Genomic DNA, 21990 nt, shown 5'->3' with positions numbered 1-21990 from the left:
TACTTCGGACGCCCTACCTGGCTTCCCCTCTACGGTTGGGCAATGAAAGCCGTCGTGCCATTCTCCCGACACTATGAGGAAATCTTGGTTCAACCCCTTATTGGAGTCAGGAAGACACTGGATAAGACGAACCCTATCGTCCCTTGTCTTCATATAATATGTCTTACCCCTCAGGTGATGAAGGTTGTAACACCAATTAACATCATGGTGAGTCAATCTCAGCCCCATTTTCTCATTCAGGGTATCTACACACCCTAGTATCCTAAATACATTCACAGCGCATTGAGTAGGGGCCAGGCGAAAATGCCTAAGGTAATTGAGGGTCACCGGCCTCATAGGGATTCTCATCCCTCCTTCTACAAAAGCGGCTATTGGGATCACGACCTCACCCTCTCTCCTCCTAAGGTACCACTCTCCTTCTTCGCAGTACTTCAAATTCACATTATTGGGTATTCCATAGTCAACAATGAATTTGTTCATCGTCTCATCGGACTCGACCAACTCCTTAAACTTACCCATTCCCCAAAGACAACTAAAAGCTCTAAAAAAGAAAAGGAAGAGTGAAATCAAGGAAATTTGGGGTCACTAGAAAAAGAAGACTTACAGAAGTATGACGATACTCTTCAGATAGTATGCCAGTCAAACCAAATTCAAACTATATGCATCAATAATGATAAGCGCGAAAATGATGAAACCAGGCAAGTCAAACAGGTATTTATACTCTTCCTTAATTTCCCCAAATGAAACCGCTTGCTCATAAAGGCAGAAGATCATGCCGTTGAAAGTGGTAAACGTGGTGCCGCCAAAATTTAATGTGGGCACCCATTAAGTCTCGAAACGCTAAAAACGCGCATCGGGCAGTCAAGAAGCCGCCAGCATCAGTATAAACTGAAATGAGGTCATTCGTCCAGTAGATCCGCATGTATCAAAACCCTCCTCCCCGTTTGAGGGAACGTGCAGCAGAGTTTTGAGGGCTATTGTGGGCCCGTAGGCCTAATAGCCTCGGCCCATCATATAGCAGGCCCAAGGCCCATGCCGAGGAGCACAAGCTATTTCTGAGAGAGAGGGGGAGAGCCTATTTTCCTAAATCCACGCCGAGGATACCTTATCCTCGGCCTGACAAAGGTGATCTTGGGGAGAGGCTAACCCCAAAGTAAGCTGTCACTCTCGCATTTAATGCACTCAACTAACCCTCCTGGCCGCATTAATGGGGAGGTAACCCCTTGGCAGGATAACGTTGGTTAGAGTGAGCCACTTGAGTACCAATAAGGCCTCTGATGGGACAGACGACCAGAAGAAAGGCGAATAGACGATCAACAGATGGAAGCAAAAGACAGGAAGATGAAAACTATAAAAGGAAAGCTAGTAAAGCAAATAGGGGGGGGGGGAAAGGGAGAACCTTGAGGCCTCCTCGGCCACAGGCCGAGGAGCATTCCCCCATTTGTAAGGAAACACTTAGCATTTTTTATAAGAAAAGTTTGTGCATGGTGATCGACGGCCAGCACCTAAGCCTGTCAACCCACTCTCTATAAATTTATTGTTTGGGCTTATTGGGCTGAAAACCCAACACTCAATTCAAATTGAGCCCCTACAGTTAATAATTTGAATCCATTATAATTTGAGATTACTATATTTTCCAATCACAAAATACTTAGGGGTGTGATAAAAAAAAAATTTCATCCACAAACGTATAACACTCATCACACCCCTGAATATTTTGTGATTGTAAAATATATTATAACAGGAGAGTAGCTCTATTTTTTAGGCAATATTTTAGTGGGAGTTAGAATTATATTTTTACTAAATTGTCCTTTAGTTTTGTCTTTAGTTTTGTCTTTACTTAAACATAAGGGTGTAGGGGCATTTTTGAACTTAAAAAATGAGGAACCCAAACAGGGAAAACCCCTTAAATGGTAGTATAGATAAAATTATCATCTTAATCATTTGCAGTAATTCAATTTCTTTGAGGTCCGGTCCCCTTAAGAAAGAGACCAGAAACTTGCATGCATTACATGCACATTTCATGGAACATTGTCCACCCAGCGTATGATCTTGTTTTAATCAGCAAAGGTTGACATGTTTATACAACATTAGTTTCAGTTTGTTGAAAATTGATATTGGAATAAAACACATGGCAATGTTCACAAATATGTTAGAAGTTTAAAAATTGTACATATAAGCATAAATTCTTACCTTTTTATATTTTAAGTTCCATTCCACTTTAATTTTACAGGCATATTATTCAATTTTCATATCCAGAAGTTGGGTATCAATATTGTCATTGTTATTGAGTCATCCAATCAAAATGTTGAATTTGTCTCAAATGTCTTGAAGAGTAGGATATAATGTAGAAAAAATAATATAAAGATAAATAAACTAATTTAATTTTCGAAGTAACAAATGCATGATTAGATATTAAAACTTAGTTCACTAGCAACATATCTCAAAGATCAACCTACTCAAAGCAACTGGGAATGAAAAAAACAATGATCTAGGATACAACTTACAAGTAACAAAGAAAAATAACCCAACATAGAAGCAGCAGTTTCTAATATAAACAAATGCTTGCTCTTTAAATAGAAAAAAATAGATTGGTCAAAGACATAATTATGAAGAGATTCAAGAGAACTGGAGAGGTATATGGAAGATAGCAAACAAATGAAGGTGAAGATAGCACCGGTTAGTCATTTTAAAAATCTGTTTTTCTCACTTGAAAACAAAATGTAGGCGGGCTCATTAAAGTGGAAAAAAAATGTTAGGTGAATTGTTTTCTAAAAACCAAACTTAAAAATGGCTATTAAATTTACTGTGTAAACATAATTCAAAATTGAATACTTCTTCTTCTTCTTCTTCTTCTTTTTTTTTTTTTTTCCTAATTGAATACATGTTTTAGGTGTTTTTAAAATTGATCTTATTTTTTTTTAACAAACAACTTAAATTAAAATACATTCGGGAAACAAATTTAAAATTTATCTTTCACATTTAAAATCTATACAAAATCATATTTTTGGAAACTTATTTCAATATCAGTCTGTGGTTCATCTTTTTCTTCAACTTGGGGAACCCAATCCATCTCTCCCATTTTTTAGGGGGTATTTTGTACAAAAGTTGATGGGCCGGTCCTCCCCCTCTGAATAATTTTGTGATTTACCAACATAAAAAAGGTTTTTACCCTCAATGAAAACAAATTTTAAATATGATGAACTAAATAGTTCTTTGTGATTTGGAGGAAGATCATGTCCATTTTAAGGTTAATGTTATATTTTTTTGAGTTCAATAGTGTACGTAAAATCATTTCACTTTAAAATTTTAATTAACGTGATACTCGACTTTTAGATCTATAATATTTAATCTGACTCATCAAAAAGATCATTTCAAATGAAGATTTTCCAAATAAGGGAACAAGGTTTGAAAGACGTGTAATAAAAAAATGGCTAAAAAGATTAACTAGACTATTTTAAGACAATGACATATCTCTACAGATTTTGAACGAGGTTAAAAATCTATTGCAGAAGATCATATCAGGACTGGATGAAACAATGCTAGAAAAGATGGTCAAGAAACAGCTAATGATGCAAGAGGTAGAGAAACTTCTAAAGACACTCAACAAAAGAGAAGACCATATATTGAGATTACGCTTTGGACTCAATGGAGAGCAACCTAGGTCCTGTGAAGAGATAGGAAGACTGTTAAAGCTGTCGAGGGAGTGGGTTTGCCAAATCTATGTCATTGTATTATCAAATTTATGACAGAGAAGTATGAAAGACAATCCAGTAGAATTTTATGCTGTATAGATTGATAGGCCAAGAATGTATTGATCACTTGTGATTAATTAACTAATTAATTAGCCAAGTTAAGTAATTAATTCAATTAGAATGCAATACACGTGGTAGCACAAACAAATCTCCAGTTAAGTTAATATGCAGCGGAAAATAAAGTTGACACGGTAATTTGTTTACGAATGGGGGAAACCTCTAAAGCAAAAATCCCACCGGGTGATTTTAAGGTCACCACTCCCGAGAATCCACTATTATCACAACAAGCAGTTACAATTAAAGGAATCCTAGTACCTTATACTAACCTACAGTTGAACTCTTACCCCAATACATAATTGGACTTGTTCTATAGTGAGAATCTCTTATTTTCAATGCCCGGTTCCCAGTACGTGACTAACCAATTGATGCACGGATCCAAGTACCTGACTAACCACTAACTTGAGAAGGATGTTGGTTGCAAAGTTCTTCAGTTCATTGACACGATGAAGATCATGAAGCTCCTTGGTTACAAAACTCTACAACGTATAAACGCAGCAGCTTCTTCAAGAGAAATATGAACCAGGGCAAATTGTCTCCGGTCACAACATGCTCGAACAAAACCTTTGCATCAAGTTTCATCTAGTATGATAGCTCTTAAAATAATCCTTATATATGTTTAGGATTGTGAGAAAAGAAAGCCTAAACAAGTATACACGGATATGTGTGAAATTAGATCTAAAAAACTGATTTTCGTAAATCTTGATAGATAGGTTATCTATCGAGCAGTTGTCGAGCATCGGGCTAAACATGCTTTTTAAACCTCGATAGATATTATCTATCGAGCTAGTTGTCGGGCTTTAAAATACAGCACTTCTTCACTTGATTCTTAGACAGATTTGCATGGCTTTAACACTTGGACTTGAACTCTTGTTCCTTGAAATATTAAACACATCCTAGATCTACCAAATTACAAGTAAAGTGCGTTTTGTCATAGGATTAGCTAATTCAAAATGACATATGTTCCTAACATGATTCACATATGTCTTAACATAGAATTAGAAGATAAGAAACAAAAAGAATATGGCAACTAAGATTTGTACATTATTATCATTTCATCTTTTTGAGCTATCATATCATTTTCTTTGGTTATTTCCCATTTTAGGGTCCATTTGGTTGAGAGGATGGAAAAGTGGGAGATAGAAAATGAGAAGGGGTGGAAAAGTGGATAGATAGAAAAGATTTAGTTTTCTCTCCGTGTGTTTGGTTGAGAGAGTGGAAAAATTGAGAGATAGAAAACTCTTTTATTTAGTTGAGTAGAAAAATAAGAGGATAAAAAATGCAGTTTTTAAAAATTTGCTCTTATGTCCCTAGTACATAAAAAATATTTTTTTTAGTAGTTTATAAAAATTAATTTTTTTTAATTATTACAAACTAACACAACTAATAAAACATCTAGCAAAAGAAAAACTAATAATAATAATAATAATAATAAAAAGTTTCAGTTTGATATGAAAAAAAAAAAGGGAAGCAAAACATTAAAACAAACTAACACAACTAATAAAACATCTAGCAAAAGAAAAACTAATAATAATAAAATAAAATAAAAAGTTTCAGTTTGATATGAAAAAAAAAAAAAGGGAAGCAAAAAATTAAAACAAAGTCAAGTTCAACGCTAGACAAAAACAAAATGAAGAAAACGGAAGTAAAAAAAAAAAAAAAAGGCCACATTAAATAAGGGGAGAGTAGATGGGTAATTTCCAATTAAACTCACTTCCAGTTCCTCTCCACTTTTCTCCCTAGTTTTCTCCACAAATTAAGGAAAAAACTTTTTCCTCTTAAATGGTGGACCTGGGGAGGAAAACCACCCCCAACCAAACATACCATTAGAAATGAAGTGAGTAGATATGATTTGTGCTAAGTACAATATGATGGGATTCAGCCAAAAAAAAAAAAAAAAAAAATTCATGTTATACTACCCTTTCAGCCAAAAAAAAAAAAAAAAAAAAAGTACAATATGATGGGAAAGTTGACATTCTATCATGCTTGTCATGTGCATTATTTCTTGTAACACGTCCAAACACAATTTATGAGCTAGACACGTGACAACAATGCACACCCAAAAAGAAAAAAAAAAAAACCTTCACCTTACAAGTTACAAGTGTGCAGGCCTCAATAAAGTTTAATAATTATTCTTTAAATAAAAGGGATTTAGTAACAACTATAAATTATATTGAATATTCCCTCAAAAGCAAAAACTCACGGTTCATCATTAGCTAATCTCTAATAGATCAATTATTAAAAGAAAGTTCATAGAAAATTAAAATTGACAAAAAGGTTCACAAATTTCAAATCTTCCAACCGTCACTAAACAGTAGTGTAAAATTCTAATACTCTTCTCACATTCTTCCCCTCATTGCCCTCAATGATAGCCCAAATGTACTACTCCCAAAATCTGCAAAATAAAAAAGAGGTTGAGCGCTTGAGCTTGACAGCCCAACAAGGCAACAAGTAATCAAAATTCGCAAAAGTTGGATTAAGCATATATACAAGTAAAATAAATAACTATGTATAGGATAAAACTCAAAGACTTAAAAATGATTTACACTTCTGGTCAAATTTTCATATACTTACAATTTTTAATTACAACTATGGTCACAATGTATCCCCAAGACTTGGCCAAGAAACATATATCGGTCCATGAAAAATGCTGAAAGTCCACAAATATATGTCACTTCATGCCTCCCCAAATATTTACCAACATAAAACTCCCCTACCTTCAAATCCACCTCATTGTTTCACAATTTCAATCTTTATGTCTTCAAATTTCTTCCTTTACGTAATATTGAATTTCTTGTCAAAGATTTGTATTTAGATTGTGACTATATATATATATATATAAAACTTGAAACTGTTCAATTCTCATCATCACTCTAAATCTAATAAAAAGAAAACATAAATCACACCAATGGCAAGAATTAAGCATCTGGCACCCAAGAATAAAAGTCAAATTAAAAATAGAGTAAAATAAATAACCTTAAAAAATAGAAGAAACTTCCTAAGGCTTATAGAGTAACCAGGCAGTGAGCAATTTTCGGTTCTCACAGATTTTCTTTTATTTATTATCATTGTCAATTAGATTTAATAGAAAAAGAAAAAAAAAAGAAGATTTTTCAGGTTCTTATCTCAAAAATCTCAAGGAATATTTTTAAGTCTCCTATCCTAAAGGTATGTAAATTACTAACCCCAATGCCAAAACATACCAAGATGCCCCTTCAATTTTTTGTATTTTTTTAAACCAGGTATCACATAGTCCCATTCACTCTCCACCATAATGTGCCATGTTCATTATAGAAAGTAGAAACTATCCAGTGCATGTGGGAAAGTATTATTGTTTGAATATTGGTTTGAGAAAATTTCCATCAATCATAAATCGGGCTATGTTCAAATATTAAGGAAAAAAAAAAAAAAAGCAACCATGACTTTTAATATTCACTTGGAAATTAATCAAAATTCTTAATGAAATTTGATTAAGAATGTGTGGTGATACAATCATGTTATCAGCAGTATTCAGAATAAAAACAAGTTGAAGCCACTCTAAGTTCAGATCATGTTTAGTGTTTCTGTTAGTCCAAGTCTCATCGTGATGGTTGAAGAATAGCTCAAAACCGGTTTGGAGTTATTTTCTCTAACCCTTTACATAATGTGACAATTTATAAAACTAATTAATCCTCCCACCTTGTCAAGTTTCTTTTGAATAATCCCATATTCAATTTTCTGTCTCATGTACACAAATTCCAATTGCCTTATGAAGTTTATTTGACTAATTCCATATTAATCGTTCAATTTTCTGTCTCGTTTACACAAATTCCAATTGCCTAGAATGTGTCACCATCCTAAAACAGACTCCAACTACAGGTGCATGGAAATTTCTTCTGCTAGAAAGATTGAATGATTTGTAATTGAAAGTTTGAATAGTTTGTAATTGGCCAAATTCCAAAGGGAAAGAGAAGAATATGATCAAGAAAGATCAAAGTCCAATTGAATGATCTTTTACCAGAAAGATCAACCATTAACCACTTATTTGACTCCCGTCAAAGTATAGTCAATATTTTAGTGTTAGAAAACAGAAATAGATAACATATTCGTTATACTTTTTTTGTCAAGTTTCATTTTTTTAATGAATAAGCCACTTTCTTCGACGGGTAAAAATCCACTCACGATTTAAATGTTTTTTTAATAGTTAGATAGATACCAATTTTTGTTCTTATGTAATTATCCCGAAATTTTATTACTTATACGCAAATTATATAGTTTCTTTAGTTTCATTTTTCTTCTCCTACATTTGTTTTCCTTTGATTGGTTTTTTTTTTTTTGAAGGCCCTTTGATTGGGTTTTAAATGTTAAAAGATATTGATAAAATGAAAAAGATTGCCTTTAATATTATTTTTTTTTATTTTTTTTTAGAGAGTTTCACCTTATACCGTTCAGTCCTGATATTAGCTCTTTATCGTCAATTATTTTGTAATGGATTTTGACATAAAAAAATTAATAGTGTATTAATTATAATTATGATATAAAATAAATATAACAAGAAGAAATGCAATAAAGAATACACCTAAAAGGAAAATTTAACCCCCAAAAAAAAAAAATCAAATATATAAAGAGTGGGGGGTGGCTGCAAGTCAACTATTGCCTTATGAATTCTTTGGCGGGCTAGGGCAATTACCCCCCAACTCAGCTTTTGCCCTTGACTCCCATAGTGGGGGAGTTTAAACCCCTCTCTCCTAAATTTCAAATACTTTGTACATGGGAGGTATTAATTGAATTATAAAGTTCTTAACAAGATTATTGGTTGATAATGCCTATCAATTGATTTTAAAAAAAATGAATTAAAAAATATTTTGTTTAGTTGGGGGAAGATGCAATATGTTACTGTATTGATAATTTTGGCTAACATTTTAATTATTTATAATAACATCTATAATCTAATTATTTTTTTTATAAACAGATCTAAAATACAACTTAAAATAGAGATTTAAAAAAAATTATTATCATTATTTAAAAAAGATAGGAGGAACTTTTCTCGTGACAGAAAATTCATGTAACCCACTCTTGTTGAGAAGATTTGGGTCAGACTTACCATTTGACCAATGACTTTTAAATATATAGAAGTCCATATGATCATATCATTATTTAAAAATTTGGGTTGGGTGCTATTATGGTCACGTCTAGGTAAAAGATGCTAACTCAGCTTACTTTGCTTCCCATTTTTTGATCATTAATAAAAAAAAATAGTCATATTATTGTGCCAGTTAAGGCAACATGTTATTAAACTGCACTTTCAAAAATTTTTTTTTTGGTTGAGAAATTTACAATATACTGCTAACCTTTCAGCTCAAACCCTTCTACCCCTAAACCCCCAAATATTTTATGCATGTGGAAATGCCAATTAAGCTAGAAGACTCTTAGTAACTCATTTTTTTTTTTTTTTTAGGTAAAAAATTTTCAAATTATCTCATTTTCAAAAATTCTAAAAATAAGCGGTACCAAACAAGCTTGTAACTCTGGTGACATTGCTTTCAACAATTCAATATATAGTGTCTGATTGATTCTCCTACAGGAAAGAGCTATGGCCAAATTACTATACATGATTAATTTCATGTTCTCGATTGTTTTTTAAGATGTAATTGCAACAGACAAAATAAAGTGCCACATTGGTAGTTAAATAGTAAAAGTTCATGTACTAAAAGCACAGAACTAAACTCATTCTGCCTAGAATTTTGGAAAACCTGAATTATTTTCTATTCAAAATAGAGCTTAAGGAGATAATGTGATTGTAGTAAGCAACAAAGTGGTTGGAAACATTACCACCAATTAGGTCTCTTAGTTTGTGATTAAATCTGGGTCTCACTGCTTAGAAGTTATAACCATGCCTATAAAGATCTCACACTTGAACATACCTCAAAGCATATCTGTAGCAAAGGAAATTTTTTTACCTATTTTTCTATAAAAGATTTAAAAACTAGTGCGACTATGAATATAATTGATGTCAAAATAACAATAAAATAAATAATTTTCTTAAATAATTTTTTAAGAATTGAGTTTATGTTACACCTGGTGTAACTCTAACAAATATTATACCACTCAATATTTATTAATTGGATGCGAATTTTGATAAATTCATCATTAGATTACATTATCTTCATATATTCTCTATGCTTGCAAATTTTCATGATGATCAAAGATTAATAACCATGTTATCAATCAATTGTTTAAATTCAAATTTTTGTAGTTTAAAATAATGCATAAAAGACGAGTTTATGGATTGAATAGTAAATAACATCCAATTGACATGAAAATTAGTAAGAATGTTAAAAATGTATAAAACATGTAATTCAATAGTGAGATTTTCAAAATATGAATTTTATAACAAGTTATTGAATGGTATAACATTATTTAGAGTTATAACATGTATAATTTGAACTGAACCTATTTTTTATTTACACTATTGATTTATTATAAATAAATTTTACAAATTTGCGTGACAATGATGGGTGTCATATCAACAACATAATAAGTAAGTTTAAAAGTTTATACATCAGTTTGTAGGTCCATATGGTAAATTTTTCAATAGCTGAAACTTCACTATTTGACAAATCAAATTGTAAAACTTCTGTAATTTGTAGTATTTCTAATGTCGTTCATCTTTGAGAGTGAAACCTAAAGATTAAAAAAAGACCACCAAGATGGCAAGATGGCAAGATGTCACGACTTCATATATGACTACTTCCATTCCATGATTCCATGCTACTTGAAAGTCATGATTTTCAAAATTTTCTAGCGTTGAACAACATTTAAAACTAATTGTAGAAAGTACAGGGTAATTGCTCTGTTCTAGAACTGTAACACCTTATATCTTCTGTATACACTATACAATATTGTCTTAAACAAATTCCAAAACCTCGCCTTCATTTTTCTGAATCAGTGTTCTTAACCTTTCCAGAAAAACTGAAATCCTGATACCTGTTAAAACCATTTTGTGTTTTCTATAGGGAGAATGTGCTTTTCACAGGTAGTTTGGTCCCTTTTGTTAGCAGTCCTCTTGGGTGGAGCTCTTACTCAAGTAGGGTGCTTAGATTTTAATTTTTCAACCTTCAAAAAGGAAGATGAGCATAATCTAATTATCACTGAGGGCACAACAATTTTATTGAATGCAATCCAAGTTACACCAGATGTTGCTAATGATCCTATCACAAATTATTCTGGACGTATCTTTTACAGCAAGCCATTCAGATTGTGGAGCAAGAGCAAAAAGATCACAGCATCTTTCAATACCACCTTTGATCTTAAAATCACTCCAGATTTGTCTCCAAAGCAGTCTCCAGTAGGCGAAGGCATGGCCTTTATTTTAGCTGCAGATACCACTCTTCCACAGAAAAGCGAAGGACAGTGGCTTGGGATTGTAAATGCAAGCACCAATGGATCCCATCAAGCAAAAATAGTGGCAGTAGAATTTGACACAAGAAAGAGCTACAAAGAAGATATTGATGATAACCATGTTGGCTTGGATGTAAATAGCATCCACTCAATCGAACAAGTATCTTTAACCAAGTATGGGATCAAGCTTAATGAAACGTATTTGTATGGTGCAATAAAGGTACGGGTTCAGTATGATGGCAAAGTGATGAATGTCTCTGCTAAGACTAATAAAACAAGTGAGTATAAGCTAATTTTTTCTCTGCCTCTTGAGCTCTCTAGCTATCTTCCAGAGAAGGTTTTTGTGGGATTCTCAGCTTCAACCGGCAATGCCATTCAAACAAACTGCTTAAAAACATGGGAATTTCATAGTTCACATATTGATGACGAAGAATTAGAGATGTTGTGGGTATGGATCACAGTGCCAGTAGTGCTTATTGTATTAAGCATGATTGTGTTTTACTTGTATTGGCAGAATAAACACAGAGAGCAACCAGAGGATGCATATCCAAGGATAGAAGACCAGATTCAAGGGTCCTCTATGGCTCCACAAAAATTCAAATTCAAAGATCTGAGAAAGGCAACTGGCAACTTCAACCCCAAAAACAAGCTTGGAAAAGGTAGCTTTGGAACAGTCTATAAGGGATTCTTAGCAAGTAAGGAGGTAGCTGTCAAGAGAATCTCAAAGGATTCAAGTCAAGGCAAACAAGAATTCATAGCAGAAGTCACAACAATTGGTAGCCTCCACCACAGGAATCTTGTGAGACTGATTGGCTGGTGTTATGAAAGGCGTGAGCTTCTTCTTGTGTATGAGTTCATGCCAAATTGTAGCCTAGACAGGTTCATATATGGCAGTGAGGAACTAGGCATGGACGAACCTACACTCGGATGGGAAAGAAGGCACACCATAATTTATGGGGTGGCTCAGGCATTGGATTATCTTCATGATGGGTGTGAAAAGAGGGTGCTTCATCGAGACATAAAAGCCAGCAACATAATGCTGGACTCAGAGTTCAATGCAAAGTTGGGAGACTTTGGACTAGCTCGTACCCTTCAACAAAGCGAAAATACTCACCACACAACAAAAGTCATTGCAGGAACACTAGGTTATATGGCTCCAGAAACTTTTCTTACTGGTAGGGCAACTGTTGAAACAGACGTCTATGCATTTGGTGTTCTTGTATTGGAAGTTGCCAGTGGAAGGAAGCCTGGAAATCAGAATGGGCAAAGTGACTACAACAACAACATTGTGCATTGGCTATGGGATCTTCACAGGCAGGAAAGGATACTTGATGCCATTGATTCGAGATTGACCTAGGAATTTGATGAGGAAGGAATGCTGAGCATGCTTGTTTTGGCATTGGCTTGTTGCCATCCAAATCCACACCAGAGACCCTCCATGAGAACAGTTTTGCAGGTACTTACAGGGGAAGTACCTCCACCACTGGTGCCCACCGAAAGACCTGCTTTTATGTGGCCAGCCATGCCTCCTTCATTCAATGAGGATGCTGAAAACTTTTCCAGTGGAAGCCAACTTAGTCCATTCACAAAACTGACTGGGAGATGATTCTTGCCAAGAGCTAGAATTGAAATGTTATGTGCATTGTTTTTTGAGAAAAATGTCAATGATTATCTACTAGTAAGTTTATTTATGGAGATGTTACCTCTCAAGGTTTATCTTTGGATTATCTTTGTTCAGTCTCGAGATGCTATCTCTTAGGATTTTTCTTCTCAAATAGGTGTTGTTATCTTTATTGAAAATCTCAATCTCATAATTTTGAATTTATATTTCAAATTAATAATACTAACAAAATTGTGGAATACACTAAATGCCTAGCACAAATGAGAGCCAAAAAGATATTGTGCATGGATAGTACAAAGCAATATAATTAAACATAGGAGAATTGATCATGAATTTCATGAATGGAGGACTGAGGTAGTGATGGCGTTATTTCATGAGGAGGAGGCTGATGCAATATGTAAAATTCCCCTTAGCCGAAGGAGTGTGTCTGATTCCATTATATGGCTGCATAATAATAATGCGAAATTCACTGTTAAATCAGCATATAGAGTTGCGCAACAAGTTTTGAAGGATGGAAGAGGGGCTGAAAGTTCTAATGGAAGTTATGGGAAGCGAGTTTGGGCTGCCTTGTGGAATGTTTAAAATTCCAAACAAGATCAAAGTGTTTGGATGGAGAGCGTGTCACGGTATTCTGCTGACAAGATTGAACCTTACCAAGCGAAGGATTATATCAGAGAGTGTGTGCCCGATTTGCTGTAGATGCTCAGAATCAACAATTCATGCACTTTGGGAGTGTGCCGTTGCACAGGATGTGTGGTCTGGTTGTGTTAAAATTCTGCAGAAGGGATGCACGGATCAGTATGATTTGCTGCATTTATTGGAGTGTCTACTAGACCGATTGTCATTGGAGGAAGTGGAAGTTTTCTTCACTCAAGCTTGCTTTATTTGGAGTAGGCGCAACAGTGTTCTTCATGGTGGCAGATTTATTGATCCAGGGACTCTTAATCGGAGGGCAGCAGAATATTTACAGGAGTATAAACATGCTCAAGAGCAACTTGATGCAGAACCAGTTATGAACAGCATGGAAGCTTGGGAACCACCTCCAGAATCGGCTTTTAAGCTGAATTTTGATGCAGAAGTTTTTTCTGAGGTGAACAGAGCCGGTGTTGGGGCTATAATCCGTAACTATAAAGGCGAAGTCATGGTTGCCATGTCTGCAAGAGTGCCAGCAGTGCATAGTAGTGAGGAAGGTGAGCTGTTAGCATGCAGAAAGGCCATTGAATTTGCTATTGATGCAGGTTTCTCTAGCCAGGAAGATATTAAACATCTCATTAGGGGCTTACAGTGGGTGTCTACTTCTCACATAAGGCAAAGTGGAAATAAGGTGGCTCATGTGTTAGTGCAACATGCTAGAATTATTGTTGAGTATTTGTATTGGATAGAGGATTCCCCTCCTCCGGTCATTGAACAATTGTATCAAGAAGTTTTCCTTTTATAAATGAATGAATGAATGAAGTTTTCCTCTTCAAAAAAAAAAAGAAGCAAAGCAGAAGACAAGAGTTTTATATATCTATAATTCTTTATATTATAACAAATATATATCTACAAAAGAGTGCAATAAATCATATTATATCATATACTATACTAAATAATAAAAATTGTGCTTACAAGTTATGGTTGCGCCAAATGTTTTCACCAATTGCAATTTTTTTAAATAAAAACAAATAGTTTATTTGTTCTTATCAAACAAATAGTTTATTTGTTCTTATCAACAACGGCTTTATCACTTCATGCTAGTTAGACTTCCAAAATTGGGAGAAGAAAACAAGCAACGTGCATGCCAAACCATGGATAAGATAAGCTTGTTTAACTTGGATTAGGACTATCAGGCAACAAGTACTAGTATTTTAATAAAATTAAGCATGTGTTTGAATTAACTTTATAAAAATGAAAATTTAAAAAGCATTTTTTTTGTTTGTTTGTTTGTTTGTTTTTGCTCATTAGTCGCCCCAAAAAACGCTATTTGGCACCAACACTTTAGGTTTATTCTTTGTATAAAAATCCATCATATTATTATAAAATTGAAAAATTAAAATATTTTTTTCCTAAAATACTGTGGAGATGTATGCTCTCAATTTATTTTTACTGCTTATAAATTTGGATACCTTATGATTTGTTAATTTAGGGCTTTTTGTATGGTGATTGTTATAAGTTTGTTTATATATATATATATATATATATAATTGAGTTAGCCTGTTATACGTTGATGCTAATTTGATGCTTAGATATTAATTCAGAATTTCAGCTAGATATCTTAGTATGTTCTTGGAAGAACTTGAAGCAAAATATAGTGCAAGGATTGTGTCCAATGAAATTATTGTCATTTATTTGGGGTAGTTGAAACAAGAACTTGATATATATATATATATATATAATCTCTCGAAATTTGTTATTTATAATTCATAGGTTATAATAAATCCTCACCTCCACTACCCACAATCTCCCGTGACAAGAGGACCATTGAAATAAGACATTTTACCTTCATTCAATGTGGTTTGGACTTCGTGGACTTGGTACATTTGCAACTAAAAGAACAATGTATATTTATTATTATACTGTTAGTTTGATTTATTAGCCTCCCATAAAATTAAAAAAATTTAATGAGAAATTGGAAGAAAAAAAAGAGCATTTTTTTATATATCAAGATTACTTATAGAATTTAACAATTTAAAATTATGGACTTGGTTTTGGTGAACTAAAAAACTTGCAGACTTTGAATCTTGCAGAAAACTTTCTTAATGGAAGTTGCTATCAGTTTAGGGGAGGATAGAAAAAGATAGAAATTCTTGATCTAGCTACCAATGAATTACATGGCAAAATACCTGCTTCCATTGGTGAACTTTGCAATCTGAAATTTTTTGATATATCTTTTTATAACCTGGTGGGATCTTTACCTGGATCCCTTGAAGGAATAGAAAACTGTCTTTCTAGAAGCCCACTGCCTAGTCTGGATTACTTGGGATTGTCTTCGAATCAATTGTATGGTAAATTACCAAACTGGTTGGGTCAGTATGAAAATCTTGTTCATCTTGATCTAGCCTCTAACCTTTTTAATGGGACTCTTCCAGATAGTTTAGGACAACTTTCTGAGTTGGTCAATTTCGATGTTTCTTCTAACAAATTGATAGGAATTCTCACAGAATCACATTTTTCAAAGCTAACTAAGCAGAAATCTTTACACTTGGGTCCCAATTCATTCACTCTGAATGTCAATTCCAATTGGGTCCCCCCATTCCAACTCCAGGATCTTTATATGGGTAATTGCTATTTGGGTACTTCAATTCCAGCTTGGCTTTAAACCACAGAAGAAGCTGAAGCATCTAGACTTATCAAATGCTAGCATTTCAGGTTCCACACTCAGCTGGTTTTGGTAAACTGCTTCTAATTTAACACTACAAAATGTTTCTTTCAATCAATTACATGGTCAGCTACCAAATCCATTAAATGTAGCTCCTGGTGCATTCATTGATTTGAGTTCCAACCTCTTTGATGGACCTATTCCTCTTCTAGTTGGTGAGATTGAATTCCTAAATCTATCCAACAATACTTCTTCCGGTCCTATCCCAGGAAATATAGGTGCTTCCATGTCAAAACAATTGTTTCTCTCTCTTTCAAGTAATCAAATAACAGAAGATATCCCTGCCAGTATAGGAAATATGCCATCCATTCAAGTAATTGATTTTTCAGGGAACAATTTAACAGGAAAGCTTCCTTCAAACATTGGGAACTGTTCTTTGCTAACGGTTCTAGACCTCAGAAAGAACAATTTGTTTGGGGAAATTCCAGCTTCCTTGGGTCAACTGAATTAGCTTCAGACACTTCACCTAAGTGATAACAATCTCACTGGAGAGTTCCCATCATCTTTTCAAAATCTGTCACTTTTAATAACTCTAGATCTTGGAAACAAGATGCTAAAGGGTAGCATTCCACAATGGATTGGAGAAAGTTTCACATTTTTTTAAATTGTGAAACTCTTAAAATTCTTAGTTTGCAATCAAATGCATTTTCTGGAGAATTTCCCTCCAAGCTTTCAAATATAAGTTCATTGCAAGTCCTGGACTAGGCTGAAAACAAGTTGAATTGTATTATTCCTGCTATCTTTGGTAATTTGAAAGCTATGGCTCAAGTGTAAAATACAGTTAAATCTAATGACCTGTCTATGTTCTTCTACTACAAACAAAGCTTGGTTGTTAATATAAAAGGCGTGGATCGAAAGTACACTACTTTACTCTTTCTTTTGACTGGCATAGATCTATCTGGAAATAACTTACATCGAGATCTTCCATGAGAACTAATGAAATTGGCAGGTTTGATCATTCTGAACTTGAATAGAAACCACATCAGTGGCCAGATTCCTGAAAGTATTTCGAATTTGCAGCAACTTTCATCTCTTGATCTATCAAGCAATAATCTTTTTGGTCCAATTCCTCCAAGCATGTTAGCTTTAGACTCTTTTGGGTTTCTTAATTTGTCAAACAATAACTTCTTTGGCGCCATCCCTTACACTGGTCATAGGACAACATTTCAAGCATCATCTTATGCTGGGAACTCACAGCTTTGTGGAGGTCCATTGGCTAAAAACTGTTCAGGTGAAGTATGAAGCAGAGAAAACTAATGAGAACGATAGTGGTAATGAAATCAGCATCACACAAAAGTAGAAATGAGAGGGAACAACATGAGTAAACCAAAAGCATCTCATCCTAGTTATGAGATTCAACTTTTTTTCTTACTTTGTTTTTTTTATTTGTCACTTTGCTCCATCAAATGCACAACACCAAAATCAAACAGTTGGTTTTGGCTACGCCATCAGATAAGTAAAAATTGTTCATTCTGGTAAGTCATTGACTGCTTCTCTAAGCCTCATTCACAGCTCCTCCATCTATGGATCTCACCCTCAGTCCCTCAGTGCCAGGTAAAGGCTTTTTAAAAAAAAAAAAAATTAAGTGAATCTTCTACTAATAAGATTGCATTTTTGTCATATGCAAACTTCTATGGATAAGTGGCCATGAATTGAATGATATTGTAATAATTTAGTTTTGTCACAATAATACAATATACCTTTTCCAAAATGATTCTATATTATAGAATTAAATAAAAAAAGCACATGATCATGAACCTGAAATGGAGGTCCCCAACAAAGTAAAAAATTTTGTTTGGTGCACTTGCAGAGAATCGCTTCCAACAAAAGCCAATCTGGGCAGACAAAGAATCACCACAGATGCACTGTGCGAGAAGTGTAAGGTGCATACTGAAGACTGTTCACATGCTTTATTTTTTTGTTCTGATGTGCAGGGAGTTTGGGCCTCAGATCGACAATGGCAATGGCTTCTAGCGATGCAACCAAGGATGGCTCTGGAAATCTTTAAGCATGCTTTGGAAGAGGATAAGGACCCTTCTCTGCTGGCTTTCACAGAATGGGTCTTATGGAATCAAAGAAATCAAATCCGGTTCAATGAAGCAGCTTGTTCACTGAACCAGGTCCTGCAAGTCTCAAAGGAACGAAAATTAGAATTTCAACTCCTCCACCCAGTCACACCAAAGCTGCAGCACAGGAAGCCTCCAGATGTTGACAGTTTTAAGGTGAACTATGATGGTGCAACTTTTAATGAATAAGGCAAAGCTGGTATTGGTGTTGTTATCCGCAACTCGGAAGGAACGGTGATGGCTTCCCTTTCACAGCAAGTACCCCTGCCAGCCACAGTCGCCCAAGTCAAAGCTCTGGCAGCGAGAAGAGCCGTTGAGTTCGCATTAGAGGTCGGCATCACTCAAGCCACCATTAAAGGAGACTCAGACATCATCTTCAAGGACCTCACTAGTCCAGGACTCTCTTGCTTTACATGGGCATCTGATTCATGATGTAAAACAGTTAGCAAATGCTTTTACAAACATTAGTTTCACACATGTTCGTCGCCCAGGGAATACTGTAGCCCATGATTTGGCTAGGCGGGCAATTACGATGTACAATTTAATTGTTTGGATGGAATATGTACCACCAGACATTCTTTAGTTTGTGCAGGCTGATTTAACAGCCTTGATTAATTAAAGTTGAAGTCTTCTTTCTCAAAAAAAGAAAAAGAAAAAAAAAGAAATAATGAGAGAAGTGGGGGGGGTGGGGGAGATGGCCTAGGCTCGCATTCAGTTTAGAAGAAACATAAAAATACCCTCTTCTTGTGGCCTAAAGGGGAAAAAAAACTACTATAATAATATCGCACAATAATTTGATAGAAAAAAAGAGCTTGTCATTTATGCTTTTCACAATCAGAATGTATGTAACACGATATATTAAACAATAAGAACAAGAATATAGTAACTTTTAAAGTTTTGCACAGAATACTTTGTGTATGTATGCTGGAACAACCATGTTTGGTTAATTTCTAAGAAATTAATTAAGCTGAGGGAAAGAAAAGAATTTTACTGGTAACAAACTTACCGGTGTAAGAGGACCTTGCTGGTAGGAGAAGGATTCCTAACTTTTTAAAGATGAATAGATGATATATAATAAGCCCAGCATAAAGTATCCCAATCATTTTTTTATTTGAATAATTAAAATGATAATTAATGCCTTTTGCATCAATAGACAGAATTCAAATTGACTAGCCCTGTTGTCCAACATATCAGTGCAATGAGAATAATTCATTAAAAACATAAAAGTGAAAAGAACCTATAGATTCTAGAAATTAACATGAAGAGTGCATTTCAATAAATAGAAAAATAAAAGATTGATAAACTAAGGCATGCCCGTCACTGTAACATAACTATGCTCTTCACTGTAACATTACTTCTAAACTTCAAACTACAGAAACACTAACACATCTTACAACAAAAAGTTTTGCACACATTCACTAGTTTATTTGATACACTTCATATGTACCAAAGTGGGGCACAAAAGAAGGAAAGCGATTGACCGGAGTAATGGGACTTAATTTCAGCATCTTCCATGCTAAACACACCCATGTCAGACCCTCCATCATTACGGGTACAATTAAAAACGCGTAAATCGTCATCTGTAAAATGGATACAATTAGGTTTGACTCCATTAAGGCTCGATGCAGTCAATGACAACGATGAATTGTCACCCACAAACAATGCTTGATCACCCAAGCTATAAACCTTCACCCATTTGTATTTGAATTTACTTCCCCCTTGATGACATCTTTCTAATTTTTGAACTATGAACCCAATTGTCACATAGGGGTTAGCTTCATTGTAGCGTTCTTCTTCAGATTCATCCATAGGGTCCTCATCTTCAACATCATCCTCAAAGTCCTCATTCTCAATATCATCCTCATCACTGGATTCATTTTGTCTAGAGTCGGCGTCGGAGTCAGAATCATAGCTCTGGTCATAGTTATCATTATGCTCAGAATATATATGACCTCCTCGATAGCGTGTAACCAACAAAAGTCCTCCCGATGATTCAACAATATACTTTTGGACATTCCATTTGAAACTCATAGTGATTCCTTCTAGAGGAGGGGCAATAGCTTTAGCCCTAGGCATTTTGTTATCATCAATGCGACAAACAACAAGTGCACCATCATAATCTAAGGCATAAAATTTACCCTTGTAGAATGCAATGTCAGCATACCGTCTTCTTCGAGAACTTTTTATATCCGTCCAAGATTTATATCCTGGTCTAGTGAAGGCCAGTTGCTGATATTCACCATAGATTACCATGATTACACAATCACAATCGCATTCTTGAGTTGCTGGGTTCCAAGGACTCTTTGACAAAACAACCCTCTGAAGAAACATTTCACAAATATCTTTAGGCTCGAGATCGGAATCATACTGCCAGCTAAAGGTAGGTTGGGGTGGAAGACATAATAGGTGTTTAGAAATCGGATGCAAGAGGTTGATCTGTAAATCGGTTCTATAGTGAGCAACCATCCAAAAGATGTTCCAAAGCATCTTCTTCCAGCAACCTCAGGAAGCTCGAAATTGTGAACTTTAGCATTTCGTTAAGTTGAAGAAGCCACGAGTCCTACTTTCTTCGTTATTGCTTTTTTCACTTCGTTCATTTTCCTCTGCAAGCATAAGCCAAGGACAACTAGGAGGTAATGGGAGTTTCCCCACTGAATTAAGGAGCGAGTGCCATGACTTGCACACAGCACTGGAAATGATGATATCATCTGAAAATAGACGACACATTATTTGGAAGAGGACATCACCGGGAAGATCAGCCCACTTTGACATTTCAATAGATTTGTAATCTGGAATTCAGAAAAAAAGAAAAGAAAAAAGAAAAGAAAAGAAGTTACCTTAAAGTTAGTTTCACTAAAGCAAAGTAACCCTTACAACATTCTCTGACAGGTACTTCACTTTATTATCAAATCAAGATAATTGTACATAACACTAGTAAAATGCAATATTTAGGGGGAGAATTGCTATGTATTTAAGCTTTTCATCAAAGTCTGTTTAGCGAGAATTTAAACTACAACTGAAAGATTTGATTTGTGCAAGAAAGAAGCTTTGAATTGAGCCACACTTTACAGCTGAACTTTATCATCAAGTTTTTATTTTTACATAATATTTTTTTAGGTAAAGATTGAATTTTTGCATACACAATGTTCTGCCAAAATATATATATATATATATATTGCAAACATGGTTTTTGTGAAAAACCAAAAAGAGTTCAAAAATATTGCAAACATGTTTGTTTTTAAAGAAATTAAAGTAACAGAAAGACGATAATACTGAAGAAAAAGAAAAGAATTTAGACATAGCAAAGTGTGGAAAAAGAAAAGAATTGAATTTAGACATACCGGGTCGGCGTTGAAGAAATAGAGAAAGGCTTCCTTCGTTTCTTCTATATTTGAAGATAAACTTTGCAACTGTACTTTTATAGGTCGTTTATCCAAGTCCTACTAGTATTAGGATAAACTATTATAGCCTTGTCAATTTCTACTACATGAAACATTTCTTTGACAGTAGGTTTTCTAACTAATTCAATTGATAAAGTTTCTTACCTTCAAATAAGAGATCTATAAATCAAACTACGTGTACATAAAAAAAATAAAAATACTAATTAATATCTTAGTTTAATAATAATAAAAAATTATCAAAAAAAATATATTTTAAGTCAATTTTGGATTTCAGTTTTTGAAAAGCATAATTTCATTTAGTACTAATTAATGTTGGAACCTAACAAATCAATAAATTAAGCATTCCACACTC

At 34.3% G+C, this 21990-nt stretch overlaps 2 protein-coding genes and 2 pseudogenes across 2 annotated transcripts; 3 read left to right on the top strand and 1 right to left on the bottom strand.

Annotated features, from left to right (window-relative positions):
• The window catches only part of LOC111993830 (probable L-type lectin-domain containing receptor kinase S.5), a 25882-nt pseudogene extending 13084 nt beyond the window's left edge, over nucleotides 1–12798 (top strand).
• Nucleotides 12799–13173: 375 nt separating this feature from the next.
• On the top strand, nucleotides 13174–14251 carry LOC111993828 (uncharacterized). Its single transcript, XM_024025649.1, has 2 exons — nucleotides 13174–13389; nucleotides 13595–14251. The coding sequence occupies exons 1-2, from the start codon at nucleotides 13174–13176 to the stop codon at nucleotides 14249–14251; spliced, it is 873 nt and encodes a 290-aa protein (XP_023881417.1).
• A 1236-nt stretch (nucleotides 14252–15487) lies between these two features.
• Nucleotides 15488–18669, top strand: LOC111993827 (receptor-like protein EIX2; annotated as a pseudogene).
• Nucleotides 18670–18923: 254 nt separating this feature from the next.
• LOC111993814 (uncharacterized) lies at nucleotides 18924–21640 on the bottom strand. Its single transcript, XM_024025635.2, has 2 exons — nucleotides 21579–21640; nucleotides 18924–21026 (listed from the first exon to the last, which is right to left on the bottom strand). The coding sequence occupies exon 2, from the start codon at nucleotides 20722–20724 to the stop codon at nucleotides 19675–19677; it is 1050 nt and encodes a 349-aa protein (XP_023881403.1). The 5' UTR covers nucleotides 20725–21026; nucleotides 21579–21640; the 3' UTR covers nucleotides 18924–19674.
• Between the last annotated feature and the right edge of the window lie 350 nt (nucleotides 21641–21990).

Source organism: Quercus suber, unplaced genomic scaffold (genome assembly GCF_002906115.3).
Source record: "Quercus suber isolate HL8 unplaced genomic scaffold, Cork oak 2.0 scaffold_384, whole genome shotgun sequence".
Lineage (NCBI taxonomy): Eukaryota > Viridiplantae > Streptophyta > Magnoliopsida > Fagales > Fagaceae > Quercus > Quercus suber.
The sequence above is the reverse complement of the archived record's forward strand: the minus strand, read 5'-3'. Positions and strand labels throughout refer to the sequence as shown.